Here is a 19,846-nt window from a genome sequence, read left to right on the forward strand (position 1 = left end):
ACGGACAGGAGCTGAGTGCCTCCTATTGAAGCAGATGACACTTTTTCAAAATAAAGTACTCCACAGCTGTCCCTTTTTTATTCTTTTTCTTTTTTTTTTGCTGCTCCTGCCTACCTAAACAAGTAACGCATGCAGAAGTAAACGAGTGATGGTGCATCATTGCAAGATGTACACAAAGAAAGGAAATTGGCAGCTGTATACATAAAAAGTGCGACGAATCAAATGTTGCATGGAGCATTTCAATAATATAGGTCTGCTTGGGTATTCATAGAAAGAAGCTGCGTTGGCAGCGTGCTCCGCCTGGGACCTGTTTCCATTCACAGGAGCAGTGATTAAACTGAGAGAACTCTTTCACCATTCAGTGCGAGAAATCATAGCACAAAAGCCAATGATTCCTATCTGTCCCTGAATTTCCTCTTCATTCCCTTTTGTGCCATGCTTTTCCACTCTAATTAAAGAAAAGTGAAGTAGCCCCACAGCAGCTCCACACGCCAGTCAATGCCATGAATATGTAACTGCTGCACAATTTGACGGCGACAATGGGCAGAGCGGCTATAAGTGAATTCTCCCGGTGTGCACGCAGAGCGAGATGGACGGGGAAGTGTTTATATACGTTTTGCCATGCACTTGTGGATATACTCCAGGAGGACGCTTTCTTGAGAAGAGACTGATGGCAGACCTTTAGATGCGAGCAGGTGCTACTCCTGCCTCTCATGAGATCAAATTGAACACTCCGGTCATCTGTTCACAGATGCAGCAAAACCTTTCTCTATCCCCCAGTGCTTACACTGTGTGAAATGTGCTCTAGGTAAACGCCATAAATCACTAGGCCACGCCTCAAGTCTCTGTATAGTTACACGCAGACACGCACGCGCATGGTCACCATTGATTCAGCCCGAAGACAAATCCATTCCCCTCTGATGGATTCATTACTCCTTAATGGGCCTATTTTACATTGTTTGCTTTGGGTAACGCGCGGTGTCTTTGAAATTCCCCGAGATCTAAGATCAATGACCCGCGTCACATGTGCCGAGGTGATCAGTCTTCATGTGTGTCAGTATAACTTCAGTCACATTGGCAAAATACATGATCAAGGTGCTTATGAGATGACAAAAACACATTTCAGCATGTTTATACTGTTTGGAAATTAGACACATTCTTGTCATTTACTATCCACGGCAAATGCAAATTGTATTCCTTTCGGATTCGGCTGATGCACGGAGATGAAACTGGAACGGAGCCATGTCCTCACATAGCGAAATTATTCTTAGTTTGCCAGAGGCACAGATGAGGTAATTGGCAAGATCATCTGTTTGCGTAACAGAAATTTGCATGCCTCGTACCTTGCCACAATTAAGACCAGCAAAGCGAAGTTGTGAAGTGCATCTTGTTTCCCGGGTGCAGTTAAGGCTCGGCTGTGTAGTCTGCAGTCAACTCAAGGTCACATAATTCAGATTTGCGCAATGATCATTACCCTTGTGATCCAAAATGGCACTATTGCTTTGAATCTCATCAGTGAACATAAAACTGAAGCAAAATGGGTCTCTGGGTGACCTTGTGAACATAATGGTGCATCCTTTCATTTAAGCTTCTGTTTTTTTTACAATTTTTTTCCTGAGTGTGGAAAAGTAGAAAGCGCCTTTTCAGGCAGTGGTTATTAATACTATTCACGGGAGCTTTTACTTGTGATTGGGCCTGTGTTAACTGTATGTACAGCATTTTTTTTACTGCCATTCCTCCATATGAAACTGAAAGAAAAAAGACATTTATCAACTGCATTCTAAGTATTCCCTCAGAACAGTAGCTGGTGGCATTTTGGTCATCTTGGTTAGCGTGCCACGTCTTTAAACTTCTCCTGTGTCCTCTGCCTGGTTGTACTGCTTATACTTGGGCATTTTTTTGTCCTTTGTTCTTCCCAGTGTATAGGCCCACAAGATTAAAAGCTACATGTTGGAAGATGAAATGCAGAGAGTAGTTTAATCGGCTGTAACTCACCCCACCAGCATATAATGAGGCCCACTTCATGCTCTATTAAAGGCTACTGGATTCAATGAAGCAACCATCAGTAATTGGACTTTGAGCATACGATGGGCTTTTGCACTAGACAAATTCAAGGACTTAAAAGCTGTTATAAGGCTGCCCAGTCTGTTATGTTCCCTGTGGTTAGTAAAACATATAATCAGAGAGCAAACCCTTTATAGTGATTCTGAGGGATCGCTGAAGTGAACTTAACTTATAAGGTGGTTGTTATCGGAAAATCCATATTTTGTTCCCAAAAATCTTTTGGTAAGAAACCAAAACTTATTTTTTTTGGGAACAAAAATTCTGAGTATGTGAGCAGAAAGTGTGAAGTTTCCTGTTGCAATACACAATGTTTGAAGTGCCCTTGTTCCCCTGTAAAACTCTCCAATTCACTCCTCAAGGTTCATCAATGATATTTCTATAAGCGCTGGAGGAAAAAGCAGTTCTCAGCTGGAAGTTACTCGCATTTGTGGGAGTTTAATTTGTATAAACACACATTCCCCGTGTTTTCCAAGCACTGTATCCACAGTAATTAAAAATATGGAGCATGAAAAAAAAGAGAATCTATCTTAGGAAACGAGCAAATCCAAAAGCATGCGGAATACCCCACAGAGCCGCCCAGTTAAACTCATTCTTCTTCTTGCTCATCTAACCCCATCGAGGGACGCATGCCGCTAAAAACTCGCAGTGCACATTTCGATAATAGTTGAGGGCGATTTCTTTGAAACCATCTCTCTTGACTTGTGCAAAATGTCCATGTCTCTTGGATGTTGTTCTCCATTCTTCACTTATTAAGCTGTAAATCATTTCAGAAAGCTTTGCTGGAACAAGTCAAACTAATTCCTGTTTATAGTTGAAGTAAAAAAAAAAAGAAAACAAATCATTATCCTGAATGCTACAGCTACTCCTTAAAATTGGCAGGAGTGCTGTAAAAACATGGACATGTATGAAAATGCATTGTGAGTAAAGTAACAAATTAACATTCAAGCTATGTTCACCTATAAAGTCATTGTAAAATCAGTTTCTCTGTTATCTAAATTACATGCTTTTGCAGCTCAGTTAAAGTTAATATGTAAATGGCTGAACTGTGAAAGGTAACGAAGCAGTATTTTCTTTTTTCTTCCTTTTTTTTTACAAAATGATTTTGTTATTAAAAGCTTTAAAAAAATAATCATTTTATCATCTTGCTTTTGGCGAGTGCACAGTATTTTCATTTTCAAATGGACAAATGTGTTTGCACTGCAGGCTACCCTCGTTACACAGTGATTGGCGACCATGGTTCAGGGGAGCATCATTTGCGAATCCAGCGTGTTGAACTGACGGATGATGCAGTGTTTGAGTGCCAGGCAGTTCAGGCTGCCATGAGGTCCCGTCCTGCCCGCCTCACTGTTCTGGGTAAGTCAACACTGAGCACACGGCAACTCCAAACAAACCCACTGTACCAGTGCCAGCAGGCTCCAATCACCGGATTGCAAATGGCTTGTGGAAAAAAAGCAAAAAAAAAGCACTGGCTTCTCTCTTTTAAATCTGTCAACTATCAGTTCTTAACTTAGGGAAATGTGTAGAACAAAGTAAACACCTTTGTTCCAATTATTTCATACAATAGTGTAATAACAGTATACATGTATTAAATCCCAGTATTCTTGAGCACTGGATAGAAGCACCACCAGAGCTCAAAGCAACACTAACAAATTCAATGCTTAAAAAGGTTTTAGGTTTTTTTTTCTTCCCACTTTCCAGCAACAACTCAAAACTGATGTTTCATGTGATGTTTTCCAAAACATGATAAAAAATGATGTTGCAAATCTTGAACAGAAAAGATCCTTTATTTAAGCTTTTGAAAGGGAATCAGGAATCCGTGATAACTTTTTCCCATTTGGCAGACGGTGTCAATATGACGAAACTTTTACAGAACCTTATTTCCACTTTAATTTCCTTCCTCAGCATGCAGCCTTCATTTCCATTATTACCATAAGCTTGAGAGGTGACAGGCTCTTAATTAAACTTTATTGGGTTATCATTCAGTGTTTTCATTTCTGCCTTATTAGGTAGCTCTAGTCCAACCTCTGGCTCACGTCTCTTACCTGGGTCTTTCAAGCGTTCTTCCCTTAACCTTCCTCAGTAGGTGAGTGCTGAATAGATAACTCAAGTCGGTGGCAGAGCAAGAGAGTGAAGGAAGGAATGAGTGAAAAGAGTGGGGAATTTGTGGGATGTCTGACGCCCGCTCCTCACCACTAGCAACTCATCCGCCATATTGATCCAGCCTAATGAAAAGTGAAGCTAACGATTTTGTAGGGGAGAAAACAGAAAGAGAAAATGAGAGAGGGGGAGACAAATTGCAGCATAATGTTTCTCTGGCAGCACAAGCCCCCTCCCTGCAAATGGATATAAGTGAATAATTATGGATACTTCTTCAGAGTTTAAAATGTCTGGTGTGACTGCACTTTTCCCATCATCTACTGCTTTCCTTTTTAGGGTGCATGCTCACATCTTTGAAAGTTCAGATGCTCTAACATCGAGATTTTCTTAGAAACTTTGCAATCAGACCTCACACTCAGGGGACATTAGGGGAAAAAGAAAAAAAGCCCGACAGGCAATTCAAGATGTTATTGCTGGACGCAAAACCCATTTTAATGCATGATTCTCCTACATTAAACTTCCACTTTGGCTTTTCAAGCAACTTTATTGAATCATAACACTGGCCTCCCACTGAAAGGTTCTACAGTCTAGAGCAGGGATCTCAAACTCGTGGCCCGGGGGCGACTTGCGGCCCACATCACAACTAGTGCGGGCCGTATATTGACGTGAAGAAATATAATGCGATTTGGCCCTTGATGTTACTTTTTTGTTAGGGTAGACGTGTTTGTTGTCGAGTGCAGTGTTAAAATAAGTTCTTTAAAAAGCAACAAATGATTTAATATGAGCAGAGAGTGCAAACATGTTGAGGGATTGGTTGTGTTAGTTAGCTAATGTGTACACTTATGTCTGCATTTTTATTTTGTTAAATACGAACAAAATGATAGCAGAGGTGCTGCCACGTGTCCGGCCAGAAAGAGAGTAACAACTTGTTTATTTGGTAGTTCAATGAAAGGCTTCAGTTAAGAGTGAGTAAAAAAATTGCGTTCACGTTTGTAGTTTTGTGTTGTTAAACAATAATTGAAATGTAAAAACACAAACAAAACACTACATTTTCAGAAATATTTGTGGGTGTTTTCTTGTTTGTTTGTTTGTTTGTTTGTTTTTTTGGTACTACTTGAACACTAAAGAGGGCCTCCAATGAGATGACAGTGCCAGCAGTGGCCCACAGCTCATTTAAGTTTGAGACCCCTGGTCTAGAGTATGGAGAAAAAGGTCTATATTAACTCAGTCACAGTTTTAATCACTCACTCATTAATATATAATAACAATTAGTAATGTTTTGATGCATGCTCAATCATCTTTTTGGAACAATTAGTAATCCACGGCTCTTTTCAACACATTACTGGAACACAGTATTCGGTTGAGGCATAAATTAGTCCAAAAACTAATAAATCCCTATTTGTAAAAATGGCACCACTGAAGACCATGCTGGGTAATGCTAGCTAGCTGGCTTGTTAACATCTGGCATGGGCTCTGCTGCACTCAACAACTGGAAAGAAGTAAAAATGCTCCAAAATAACTTGTGACCAATAGAGGAGCTCCATCTGCTGTTTGGCAATTTTTCAGTTGTTTAAATAAAACAAAACAAAAAGAAAAAAAAAAACAGATTTTGCTGTGTTTTATGGTTGTGCTGTTTTGGGCAGTATTTTCACTGTGTGCATGGTTCAGGCAGACGTTCAGCGACGGAGAACCAAGTGAGCCAGGGATAGCATGCTACTCAAGGCTAAAAGTTTTTTTCCCCTCATCATTTTTTCCACAAGCAGGCTTTTAAAGACCGACTCTCTAGCTCTGTGGATTTGTGTTTACAGAGACAAAGTAAAGATGTTTTGGGTGTTTTGGTTTTTCTTGGATTTTTGTTTTTTTTTTGGGAAGTTGTGTTTTATATTTTATTTCTTTTTTTAGTGGCACCATATGTTAAAATGATCACTGACTTATTCAAAAATAATAATGATAATATCTTAATTACTAATAATTATTCATTATATAAATACAATGCTATAAGTTGAATGTATAAAAAATAATCTCTGACAAATTTCAGCCAAATCACTTTATGTTCACACAAGGCTGGGACCCATGTCTAAACTTCCCTTTCTTCCCTGTGTTTGAAAAAGGTTGTTGCTCTACAATCAAATTGTAACCAAATGAAATCTAGAGGCAGTTATACATGCTAATATTACAATTAAGCTATAATACATTTTTATACATGTCTGAATCAACATCAATAAGCTTGTCCAGCAGTCAGACACAAAACTAAAATAAATAAATAAATAAATAGTTTTATTGGTTACCTATTAATATTAACTGATCTTAAGATTTTAATAATGTTTTTCAAGGCCAGCTCTGGGCTCACACCAAAGTATGTCTCAGATCTTCTGACACTGTGTGCGCCCGGTCGTAACCTGAGGTTCTCAGCCAAGGCTGCGCTGGCCATCCCACAATCTCGGCTGAGGATCAAGGATGACTGAGCCTTTTCTATCAGGGCATCCACTCTTTGGAACAACCTCAGCGAGGAGATCAGATTGGCGAGCTCTTTATCGCCTTTTAAATCCCTCTAAAGACATATTTTTATACGCTGGCTTTCTCTTTGCTTCCACTTTGAGTTATTTGTTTGGTGTCTTTTATAATGTTTTATCATTTCTTCCTTCTCTTCCTTTATAATCTTTATTAATTTGTATTTGTTTTTAATTTACCATTTTTTTTCTCTTTTTTCTTTTTAAAAAAAAATTCATTACTTTTAATATTCTTGCGCTGCCAGCTTTTCTTTATGATTATGTCTTATTTCTTTAATATGATTCTAAACACCACTTTGTTTAGCCTTAGTGGCCTTGGAAATTTTCTAGGTAAAAGCTGCCTTCAGTGAAAGGATGCTCATATGGGAGCACACAGTTGCCATAAGCAGTGGATGCAAATATTTTTTTACTTTCAGTTTTATTTCACCCCCCACTGTACTCCATGTGGTCGAATCTTGGTATTCCAAGTAAATTAAAGCAATAAAGCACTATTTGCTAACCCTGAAATTTCAACCGTAAGCATCACACGGCAGCAAGGAAGTGCAGCATTTGGGTGAACTGTATTATCTTAGCTAATAAGCTACGAGAAAGGGAACACCTTTATTCGTATTTGATTTATTGAGAGCAAGAGAGTTTATCATACCTCCCCATGAGCCTGAATGGTAGGTGTTTGTTTAATCCCCTGCCAAGCTCAATGACTCCACAATGCGCTGCCAGGGAGAACTCCAGGCTGATCTACACACAAGGTAATGGAGGAAATATATGCAAGGCCTGTGTCACTGCAAACTCCTAGCTGTCAATTACTTGCCAGCGGTGACAGAGTGTGTCTATCAACTTGGAAGGCAGCTACGGCCACACACATGCCTATATGCGCGCACACAGACACAAATACGGCACATAGGCATATATGCATTATGCTTAAATGCATCCTCACACCCACCAGTGCACACATGCACACAAAGTCTTCCATTTCCAAATTGACAGCAGAATAAATCTAAAGCTCTCCTCTCCATCTTTTATAATTCAGTTTCAACCCATATACATCCATGTGCCATGTCAGAGTAACTTCTCAACACTTAACTTTGATATCTTTGGAAACACAGAACACGAATATTCATGCTGCTAAAGAATAAAGTTGCATGTTTCAAGTTTTCTGTCTTTTTTCTCTTTTCTTTTCACTGAGTTTGGCCTTGTAAAAAATACACATGTAAACAACCCGCCCACTCACTAGAAAACGGAGCGAAAGCCTTTACTTCACTCTTATTCATTTCAGCCAATAATTAAATGGGGAAGAGTAAGGAAGAGTTAGGAAGTTAAAAAAGACTGACTACATCAACATTTATAAACGGTAATGAAGTCCCTTCATCGAAAAGCTTTGGCAACTAAATGGATAGTGCGCTTAAGAGTTTGCATGGCTTGCAGGCTTACTCTCAGATGCCAAAGGAGAATCAAGGTCTTGTGAATTAGTCATGAAGGAAGAGAATGGAGGGTTTCAGGTCCAAAAAAGACCCCTGAGGCTAATTATATCCCTTGCAGCTAGTTGGCACCTCTCCAGACCTTTGCTCTAATCTTTCTACCTTTGGTTGGGGACCGGTGGAATGAAAGGAAGTGGAATCACTGTTGTTTGATTAAGGTCTTCGGCTGAAAAACTTATCTAAGGTGTTTGGTTGATTTTAAATTAACTGGATTGTGGTAATTCTTTACACAAAATAAATATGCTTTTAATGAATTGTAGTGCCATTTATTGACAGACATTTTAGTCTTTATTTTAAGTGGGGGTTTTTTTGTCACCATATGCATTTACTCACTCCTTTTTTCCCCAGTCACTTAATGAATCCTTCCTACTTAATGGACAGCCTTGAATTCCTTTAATTAGTTAGTTCTCTTAATTTTGAATCCTGTCTTAAAAGGACACAGTTAATTAGTAAACTCAAACAGAGAGCTTTTGGTACACTGTTCACTGTTGGCTGTTAATTAAAATTTACTAAAGATAAACTCAAAAGATAAAAAAAAAAAAAATGCCTGGCCATTAGGCCCAATATTTTTCATTTATCATCACCGGCTATTCTCAAGTATTTTTTTTGATCATCCATTAACCTTGATGAGATTATTTTTTGGCTTGAAGCATGGATATAAAAACAGGAGATTTTTTTAAGATGTCGACGTTATCTGGAGGAAATAAAAAGGAGTTACAAAGCTTTTTGTGTAGTAGACAATAATCCCCCCATTCAGAAATGTTGCATCACTTGTTGTGTAACACTGGTGTCTCTGGATATCACAGTTCTTAACTTTTGTTTATTATGTATCATATGTACCAAATAATGTCAAAAAATTGGTACTCAGATGCTAAACGGATACTGAAAAGAACTATGGGATCACATACTCATTTGTAACAGTATTGATACCAGCGCTGCTGCCGTTGCCTCCTCCAGCTGACACACAGCTTCACACAGCAGTGGTGCAGACAGGCAGGCACAGAGCCCCTCCTCTCACTATCAGCTGAGCACTCAAACAGTAGCGCAACAGACTCAGCGAAGCAGCTTCAAGCCTGGCACCCCGACCTTTATGAAGAAAGACTGGGGTGCTGTGTTTCTTTTAATGTAACAGATTGAAGCAGAGAATAGTCTACCAGCAGCTAGACAGAAAATGCAACAGCCTACCTTAACAGCTCTATTTGATCGGCAACAAAAACATGGTGGCAAGCCACCAAAAGCACAGGAAATTAACATGGCTATAGAGCCGTGCAAGGATTGGTATTCGTCACATCTGTTTTGCCTTTTCTGTTTTTTGCATGTGTTGATAATAGTACTGAATATCTTTCCAAGTGCTGGTATCAAGTTTGAAATGTGAGTATTGTGGCAACCCTTTATTGTACGGTTTATCCAGTTACGCTTAAATAGTTGTCTGAGTGTGCAATAAGATACATTTTTGACCTTTTTTCTCCTAATATAAGCTCTGTTATTAATCTTGCATATTTGCGCATCAGCATTTCAACATTTACATTTACAATTAAACCATATGTGGTTGATTCACTTCTGGAAGAACCAATGTGCAGTTGGTGCAGCGGTTGAAATTCAAAGCCCCCGCAGAAGATCTTTGGAAATGAAAAGCATTCATAAATACAATATTACGCTGGTCGTCTGACAAACATAATTGATAGCACGCCATTTGAATGAACCATTGTGTGCAAGATATTTGTTTTCCCTTTCCTGCATTGTTAATGTTTTGGGCGCATGCTTCAGCAACAATATTCATGTACACAAAAGCCCAAGGGTATCTTTTGTTATTGTTGTTTTCAACTGCCAAAGCTGAATCAGCCATTTCTGTGGATAAGTCTGAATTCATTATTTCTCAAGGATCACACTGCCATCTTTTTAGTAATGGAAATGAACTTTGAGGGCAGGGCTAAAAAAAAAAAGAAAAGAAAAGAAAAGAAAGCTACTATAGAATTAGAAGTTTTCGTCCTAAAAAAAACACAAATTATCACAAATAGTTTATTAATGTGCATTTTAGCTTCAAGTGCTGCCTTTGAAGTATGTTTCAGTAAGTCCAAGGGCAAGTGAAAGCTTATATAGAAGACCTGTATTTTCTGTATTAGTTGCACGTGATCTTTCTTTTATTAAGATTTTGATTCTTCGTTTTTTCATTAAAGGTTAAAGTTACAGTCACCGAAGTCAGCCATATCAGTATCCTTTTTACCGGATACTGCTGTTTGAGCCACATTTTGAGGAACCCTTATTAAATTCTTTGCAGATTTCCTTGTAAGTAACCAATTTGTCTTTTACAAAAGGTAATTTAAGCCTAGCCAAGCATCTCAGTAGTATAATGAGAGATAAGGTGTCCTAAACGGCAGTCATTCTGGGAGAAAACTTGACTGTAACATTCACATTACACTGCCTTTTCTGCAACATGAGATGGGACAATAACTACATCTATGGTATCAGAGGCAGTGAGCAGGTGTGCGATTATGGCAGACAGGCTGTATGTAGGATGTTTGGTTTTTTTGTTGGGTTTTCTTTCCTTCTCAGCATTTGAACAGAAGGAGAAGAAATGACATGAATTCATGTGCCGCGAAACAACAGCACCGACTGTGTACAGGTGCTGAGCTAATTTGAATGCACCGCACTACTCAGTGAGTCAGTTTTCTTCAGTTGACTGTAATTCTTGTCAGCAAACTAATGATTGGCTTAAGAAAATATAACAACAAGGGCTGATAACTGCCAGAATTTGTTTACTTTTAACTGCAGGAAGGGGTTAATTGGATTTTAACCTTGCCTTAACCCCCCCCCCGGCCCCCCCCCCCCCCCCCCCCCACACACACACACACACACACATAAAACAACGCCACAAGCACGCACACACATACACACCACACTCCTTAAATTCAAACATACATACATAATACACACGTAATTATAGAGCACAACTCAGCTGGGTGGTGAGAAGCAATGTCAGCACCCTCCCAATCTGTGGAGAGCAGCTTAGGGCTGCACATGGCTGCGCTGTGACGGAGCAAGCAGTGCACATCTCTGACAGCTCTGGCATCTACCCACTCCTCATCTCATCTTCATCCTTCCTTCCCTCCATTTTATTTGGCAGTGTTCGCAGAGATCATGATGCCGACTCGTGCTGTGTTTCTACACTGTACATATTAAAATTTAGCAAAAATTAGTTAGTTTGCACCTTTTGATCATCTCCCCTTACTGTCCCATTGGCGTCCAGCTGCTTTCTTCCTCTACCTCTCTCTTTACTCTCTTTACTCTTCTTTTTCTTTTCTAGCAACTTATTATTTCATATTTCCACCATGGCGCCACGGATTTTCTACAAATTAGTGCTGTGCTGTTGTTTTTGCAACTGCAATCTGCCATTTTGTTTGTTTCTCTTATTTTCCTTTTCATTTCATTTTTATTCACTCTTACTTGTTCTCCTGTCTCATGCACGTGCACAGTCATGGCTGAAGATCTTCTGCTTCCAAACAGATGTACTATGACAGCACTTGAAGAGGGCCGGTGATTTGGGCCAGTGAGCCACACATGTCTCTTGTATCCACCCTGCGCTGGGTATTCCTCCCTTCTACTCTTCTGTTTTTCCTGATCTGTCTTTCACAAACTCTGCAAGCTGTCGCGGCAGGGTGACAGGCAGCCCATGCAAGTATTCTTCTGGAATAGACAGGAAAGTCAGGAATCACATTGATGTTCAGGACACGTCCGCCTAAGCACAGCTGACACGTTGCCAGCCTTCCCCTCCCCTACATCGTCCAGCCACCTTATGTGGAGCTCTCTCATTCATTTGCCTCCAAATTGCTTTTCCTCCTTGCTCGCACTCCTGGAAAGCTGGGGTGCTCACAAGATTTCATTGGCTGCTTTGGAGTACTTCTCCCAGTGCTGGTTTCCTAAAAACTCAGCAGGATCATCACGAGCTAACTCTAGTGCATGCTATCACATAAATTCAAGCTTTATGTCCAGTGTTTGGATAATTCATATGTTTCATGAGACAAAAGGCAGCTTTATGATCCCCTGGGTTTATTCAAGCCCCTGTTGGAGCTGACAGACTTACTGCTTTTCACTGTTAATTACACATCAATATGCTGTGGTCTAATTGATTATACACTACCAGTAAATGATCTCACTGAATTCTATGTTTTTCTGACATCGTTGTCTGTTTTCACTCACTCTGATAGAAGGTAGGGCATGTAGTCAGACATTTATAGCAACGCGAAGCACATAAATGAATCCTGAGACTTATGAAGCATCAGATGAGGTAAATGAATGTGAGTTTTGACAGAGCAATTTGGATTTATCCCAGAAATAAATAAAAGGCTCCTTAGAACCCACTATGACATTTATGATCTGAAGCCACCGGATCAAAACACACACTCAAATCAGGCCCAAAGAAAGCTTTCAAATGATGAAAGTAATGAACTGGCTGTATCTTACAGTTAGTCTTTACCTAAATCTTGAGCTGCAGCCACTGCCAATGCTGCATGTTTGATTAATACATGAGTAAAACAAACCGCTTCGTGGCAATTCAGCAATCAGTCATCTGCTTATTTGTATTAAACGTGTAATCACCGAAATACCTGCAAAAGTTGATGTCCATGTGAATTCACGCCAGCAAATTTGCACAGACGAATGCAAATTTGAGAAAGCCTTGAAAGGGATTAAATTATTATCCGAGAGAAGAAAAAAGCGGACAGAGTGGAGCAGAGTTTGCAATGAGTCAGCCCTGTAATTAAAGAGGAGTGATCAATCTGTCCCACTGACCACACTTATGCCAAGTCCATCGAATGGCTGCAGTAAAGAGCTAATTTAGAACCATTAGGGACTGCCGAGTTTGCAAACAGCCCAGTAATGATGATGGCTGATTCAAGTTCAAGGTTTGGCCTCTGTATAACTGTCAGACCTGGCAGTCATAAGGCGATATCAGTGAAAGATCTTAGATGAAGAGAAAGATCTATTTTAATCATATTTTTTGGTCATTTATATATTCAATGATTGCTAGGCTAGGTTATTGGTCAGATGTTCCCAATTCCTCTGCGCCAAGTTTAACTGCATTTCTGTTTTGAATAGAACATTCTTCGTGCTCCTTTAGTGGCGATGATCACAAGTTGTGGCTTTTTTTCATTAACACAACCAACAATTTCAGCCCAGGCTGTCACAAACTGTCTCCATATTGACACACTCTGCATAAGACCTCAAACACTGTGAAGGACAGAAAGATACAAAGGTATGCTGGATGGAGGCAGCCAGGCATGTCCTTCATCTCCTTGTTATATTCCCCATTTACCCTTTGTGTTTTCCTGGCAAGCATCCCTCCAGAGAGACATGACCTGAAACCGTACCCAGAGTGCTGTTTTCGCTGCGACTCCCTCTTCCATGTAACGGCACTATGCATGAAATCATAAACTCCTCTTGCACGGTCCACTTTGCACCTCTCAGAGGAATACGTAAAGCTGAATAATAAACAACTGGGACTATAAAAAGGTCAAAAGGGTCCATACAGTTACTTACTAAAACAACCTGGGAGAGTATAACAACACTCATTACTAGAATCACCCTACGACCCTAGCTGAGCACCTATTTACAGAAAACTGATTTGTTAGAACGTATGCAAGACAGGAAAGTTTCCTTGAACATTCCTTGAACAAGACTTTTTATGTGAGACTTCAGTCAGTTTAAGCTTTATATCACCTTACATGAATGTGTGGTATTCAAGCCCGAGTCCATGACTTGCAAGAAAGTCCAGATAATGACTTGATCACAGCTTTATGCGAAAACGTAGAGATGTACATCCCCGGGAAAAAAGAACTACATAAATATTTCTAAAGGACCCAAGAGTAATGGAACAGCACATGTTCACAACAAGGAAAACTCTGAATAGGTGTACTAAGAGAAACACACCACAACTTCAACTAGGTCTTGGTAGCATGTTTTAAACAAACAGCAAAGTCTCTCTGATCGAACTGAAGGAAAGAGGGGCTTTCCTTCATGGGCTCGCTGAAAAAAATGTTTTGACCTGAAGTTTAGGAAAGGTTTGAATGGTGCAACGGTACAATGGCCGAAAACACAAAAATAAGCCAGCAACAGAATGATTGAATGAGAAGAGAGCCCATGACCAAGTGAGCAGTTTGAACTCAATATAGCCGATTGTTGTGCCATGATTCAAAACATAAAAAAAAAATAAAATAAAGTCAAGGTATCCCTGATATAATCTTGAACTGGGACTATTTTGTATGGGAGAGCGGACCAAAATTTTCCCTCTCATTTTTAAATCAGCTAACATCCTGTCCTGATCGAGGTTGTTACTGCTGCTGTTGTGATGATTAGCGAAAGAATCTTGGCAATTCCTAATAGCTCTTATATCCTCCCTCCATATAAAACCTTCTTGCTTGTCATTTAATTAATGTTTCAGTCATATGTGCAAAGGAACGCTGCCAGCAAACCAGTAGGTTTGTATTTTTGCAATCAACAGTCAAAGTGTCATTACTGAGCCTCACTTTTTTTTATTTATTGACAGATGGCAGAGCTTTCTGGACTAGTCCAGGCTCATAATGCTGCCTTTTTTTCAGTCTCTTACTCTCTCTCGCATTTGCATGCCATGCTGAATCTCTATTCTTAGCAAAAGAATAACATGAAGTGATCTTTTTGACCTTGCTCCACTTGCTGATAAAGAACCAGGTGGTGACCACATTCTCACAAAGATTCTTTCTTACTTGCCTAGATCAGCACACTGTCTTGTCTTATCTGCTTGTGCTGACCTGAGATTCCTCTACCTCTCCCGATCCTCCGCATATTAACGAAGTACAGATGAAAGGGAGCCAGCCAGAATTAACACTGCCTTTCACACTCAAGTACATAATAGGAATCAGTGAGTCTGAACTGTCTGTGAAATAGCAGTTTTCCTGGTCTGATTGGTCAGAGTTAGGTCTAGCCAGAGTACAGACTTCATTGTTCCCACGCTGGTCTGAATAAGCCTTTATTTACTCAAAAAAAGTGGTAGTGATGGTTATGCTTGCAGATTATTTGATTAATAAAGATTTTTCCCATTTCCACATTTTAATCAATAATGTTATGTAATACAATGATATTAGTCACAGTAGCATAAATCTACCCTTACACTAATCAACCACAGCATGAAGACCAAGATCTGCACGTCTTTGTCACGGGAGTGCTGTGTTACCCTTATGACCAGGCTCTATATGTGTATTCAAACTACAAAGATAGGTGACCATTTTACCAATACAACATCTTAAAATGCAGCAAACACAGCTTGAAGAACTTTTTGTCAACATAGGAATTGGTCTTTGTTTAGTGCAATTTAAAACTCTAAAACTGCATCTGCTCAGTGAATACATGTTTCCAAGCCACAGTACAAGACGAGCGCCGCCTCTTCTTGTTCGATTATTTCCTGCTGTATCTAAAAGGGATCTGCAGACAAAAATCCCAAAATAGTCACCTTATTATTGTGCGCAGTACATTTCTGATAAACAGTATTTACCACTAACCTCAATGAGAACCTGTTTCCTGTAACTGCTTCAAAATGAACAACTGAATACTGAATGTAGTAAGCTCAGTCGGAAGGGTTTGTTTTGCATTATGTCTAATTTAATAGAGTGTTGAGTGGGAAACAAAAGTGAGTCTAAAATGCGACGCTGGAAATAAACAGAAATATATGCAGGGAATACAATGTTCTTCTCACTGTAAATGCAGCTCTCTGGGTCTGAGATTTAACTAGCGGTGTTGTTAAAAACACATTTAGCAACGTTGAACTAAAACTAAGTTAAGTTATAACATTTTTTTCAGTTATTTAAAGAGTGAGCAACAGAGCAGCATAGCTGAGTGCACGCCATCCAGCCCTAATGTTGCCATTAAAGAGTGCTTTTATACATATTGTCATTCAATGTCCAGAAAGAATCCAAATTGCATTTTCTCTGGTTTCATTCTTCTCACATCTGTTTGACAGCATAAATCTAACCCATAACAACCTTTCTTCCAATCATGATGCTATTGCACGGGAATATGGCAGCTGCCTGCAGCCTTTGATTTCATCTTGCCCCAGATCTGCATTGTAATGAGCACTCAGGTCAATCAATAATTCACTGCAGTTTCACTTATAAAAAAAAAAGAGTGAGAAAACAGATCAGCTCATGGGTAAAATGGGAATATGACTTTGATCAGTGCCATTAGAGACACATACAACACTGTAGCACTGCTTTTGTCCTTCTGCTGTATTTGTCAACACAATAAGAAATAAAGAGAGGAAATGTACATCTGTGTGTCTGAATTATGTTTAATGCTGACACATATGTGCTGAGTCTGCAATGAGTGATGATAGAGTTTATTGTTGTTTAGAGAGTCATGCTGGGACTTCAGTCTGCAAAGCTTTCCTTGCTTTGAAACCACACCATTCACTGAGTTTTCCATTAGGTGTGTGGTAAATACATTTTTCTCTGCAGTCATTACCTTTAATGAACACCTAACACTAGTTGCAGGTTTTGTTTTCTGAAGAAACCTAATTTGATACAATGAACTAGCATTTTGTCCCCTGTTGGCATCATAAGTGCACCCATTAAAATGAAACTAACTCTGATATATAGTTAGGGTTTTGCTGTGAATTCGTAGCAGGCATTACTTTTCGGCAGTTTTGTGTTATTTGGGTCATCTGAACTTTTTGGATCATAATGCTATACGGGTGTGAATATGCCCAATTTTGCTATCAACATAAATATATCACACATTGAACAATAGCTTGATCTCACGTCTACACATTTTACTAACGGCCTGTCTTTCTTTGCCTCTGTCTCTGATCAATAGTTCCTCCAGAAGACCCAGTCATCAGCGGAGGGCCAGTTGTAAGCCTAAGGGCCGGTGACCCACTCAATCTGACCTGCCATGCTGACAATGCCAAACCTGCGGCCTCAATTATCTGGATCCGCAATGGAGAGGTCCTTAATGGGGCCATGTACTCCAAGGTAAGCACAGAGGTGTGTGTCATTCCAGGTATGCAGACCAGCTGGAAAAGGGCTGTTGATGACGTGATGACGCAAGAGTGGAATTTTTTTTTTATATTACTTGATTTGCTATTATTTTTTACAATTATTAACATTTTCTTTCCCTAAATTATACTCTACTCCAATTTTACCCTTCCGCCGAGTGACCGATGGATGGATTGCTTTCAAAAATGCAGTCCCTTGAAAATTCCGATTGCGTTTGAATTACTAAAATACGGCTTTTTTTCCTTTCTTTTTTTCCCCTCCAGTATCCAAAGCAACTCAAATAGTGGTGAGATCACAGAGCTATCCATGGCTTTGAGTTTGTCTTCAGTGTTTAGATATTTTCCTTCAGTGGCATTTATCCCACCACCCTAAAAAACTTGACGATGTCCCTTTCGCTGCTGGAATCTGTCTGAACCTTTTCATGCCACAGTATGAGTCTCAATGACAGATCATGCTTTTGATGCTGCGGTACACAACAGTGCCCATTCACACCAGCCCAATGTTTGGATCACCTGATCCCCATAGACTCTTGACTGACATTAGCCCTTAAGGCTAATCGTCCATTCAGCACTGTCATGTTCTATTTCTATTTAAACAAAGGACATAAAGAGACTCGGCACTTTAGAGCACTAACACCTCCCCCGCCTTCCCTCGCTCCCTGTACTGCCTCATCCCATTATCGGCTTTTTTCAAAGAGCATATAAATGCCATTGATTGGACTGTGGTACAGCACCAGGCCGTTTTGAATAAAGTGATTGCTGGAGGTGCCGTTTGCTAATACTGGGCAGGGAGTGCGCTTCCTGCCTTCACTTCCTCTCAGAGCGAAGGCAGATATGGGGACATTCTGTGCTGGTAGCTGATGGATGCTCACATGTCTGTGTTGAGGCGAATGATGTGTGTCTCTCCTCTTTTATCTCTATTGCCTAACATTGTGAAGTGAGCTTGGGGGGGTCAATTAAAAGAACATGACTCCTTTGTGGATCCAAAGAGCAGTGTGGGAGACTACATCATCGTCATCCGATCTGATGGTCTTCTCATTTCCCACAGATGTAGAGGACTAATGTGAGCAGATGTGGTGGAGGATTCACAGAAATAGCTTTCCTGATGATGTCAAAAGTAATGATGGTTCTGACCCGAAGATAATTTTCCACTAAAGGCCTCAAAACCTCATTTCCACGAGCTCTTAGCAAACTATTTACTGGACCAGTGGTTAAAGAGAAAATGTATGATTAACGCCATTGCTTGGCAAAAAATGCGCGTCAGTTCTCACATGGAAGAGAGCAACTTAAATGATGCATTGCTTATCATTAGTGAGGGTAGCTTTCAGTAAATATAAACTGTGGTGTATTACGGAGGAGGCACCCCAAATAATTAGAAAGAAAAGTAAGGTGAGTGGTTCAAATGTCAAGACTTGCTTGGGCTTGAGTAAATTATTGAACAATGCTCAATTCTCAGCTCCCATCTGCTCCAGTGGAGCTGCTCAGCAGAAAACTGCAAAGGGCTGTTTGTAACACGCAGCCTCAAGGTCTGAGCTGTGCTTAGGAGGTGTGCAAATTTGCTCCATGATACATTTGTGTTGGAATGGTGCAACAAATCTTTTGAAGAACATGATGCACTTCCTTACCATAAAGTCATTCTTCACTATGTGCTTTGGTAGCAACCTGAGAGTGGGAGATAGAGGATTATCTCAGTGGTAGAAGGGGGAAAAAGAACAAAAAAAAGGAAGGAATTATATTTTTATGAGCCATTCTTTGTTCACCATTTTGTATACAGTCTCTGCTTTGTCACCTTTTAATGCCAGGTAAAGGTGCTAAAGGTCATATGAAGTTGATAATATTAGTGTTAGCAGGAAACATTTTTTTTTAGTTTTTGTCTGTTTTTTTTTCAACCCTCAGAAATATTTAACACAGCTGCTTTTTTTACTGTCCCTTTATTCCATTATGAGTTTTTTTCTCATAAAGCCATGGGAGGTTTGTGTAATTAGAGCACTTTATTGTATTTTAATCATCACACTCACTGCATAATGGGAAGGGAAATACTTACAAATAAAGTAACTAATTAAAATTCGGTCGAGCATTATTGTGTCGCATTTGTTTTTGTTTTGAGACAGGCGTAATGATGTAAGTCAAAGGGCTCCTTAGTTTCAACTGTACACGTTATCACTGGTTCCATTTTAAAAAGATCTCAAAAGATTTTGACAATCCAATTAACCTCATTTATTAAATATTAAAAGTAAAGGTGAAATATAGATTACTTCGATTAATTGCATTCAACAGCTTTTGAAAACCATGAGTTGAGTTAAGTAAAAGAAACCTGTTTAACCTCAGTTACCATGTGAAAAAACAAAAGAAATAAAAGTATATATTTCATATATATATCGTGCCAAGTTGTGTGCAATTAACTCCAGAGAAGAGGAACATTTTGAGCTGTAGATTAAAAATAGAAAACAGTTTGAATTAAAATAAATTGATCGGGTCAAAGTAATTTTGGAAGAATTATTAGAAAAATAACAATTATATATATTTTTTTACACGGTACATTTACCAGCATCACTGTGTATGCCTTCAAAGTTTAATTAGGTCATCTTAATTTCAAAAAATGTAATTTAATTTTTCTTATGATTTTACAGATTTTCCAGTTTTAATTAAGTTTATGTTGGTGTTGACAAGTAGCAAATTGC

General features: G+C 39.4%; 1 protein-coding gene across 8 annotated transcripts in view; it reads left to right on the plus strand.

The window, feature by feature from the left end:
• Nucleotides 1-19,846, plus strand: part of kirrel3b (kirre like nephrin family adhesion molecule 3b) — a 165,094-nt gene that overhangs the window by 98,149 nt on the left and 47,099 nt on the right. For 6 of the 8 annotated variants that reach the window (XM_042222547.1, XM_042222548.1, XM_042222549.1 and 3 more), the window contains exons 4-5: nucleotides 3,268-3,417; nucleotides 16,985-17,154. In XM_042222547.1, coding sequence (XP_042078481.1) covers nucleotides 3,268-3,417; nucleotides 16,985-17,154 — 320 coding nt within the window. The remainder of the gene's footprint in view (nucleotides 1-3,267; nucleotides 3,418-16,984; nucleotides 17,155-19,846) is intronic. The other 2 variants (XM_005927299.3, XM_005927303.3) reach the window with 1 other exon arrangement.

This window comes from Haplochromis burtoni, unplaced genomic scaffold, assembly GCF_018398535.1.
Source record: "Haplochromis burtoni strain Fernald_Lab_line unplaced genomic scaffold, NCSU_Asbu1 Contig_88, whole genome shotgun sequence".
In the NCBI taxonomy this organism is placed as follows: Eukaryota; Metazoa; Chordata; class Actinopteri; order Cichliformes; family Cichlidae; genus Haplochromis; species Haplochromis burtoni.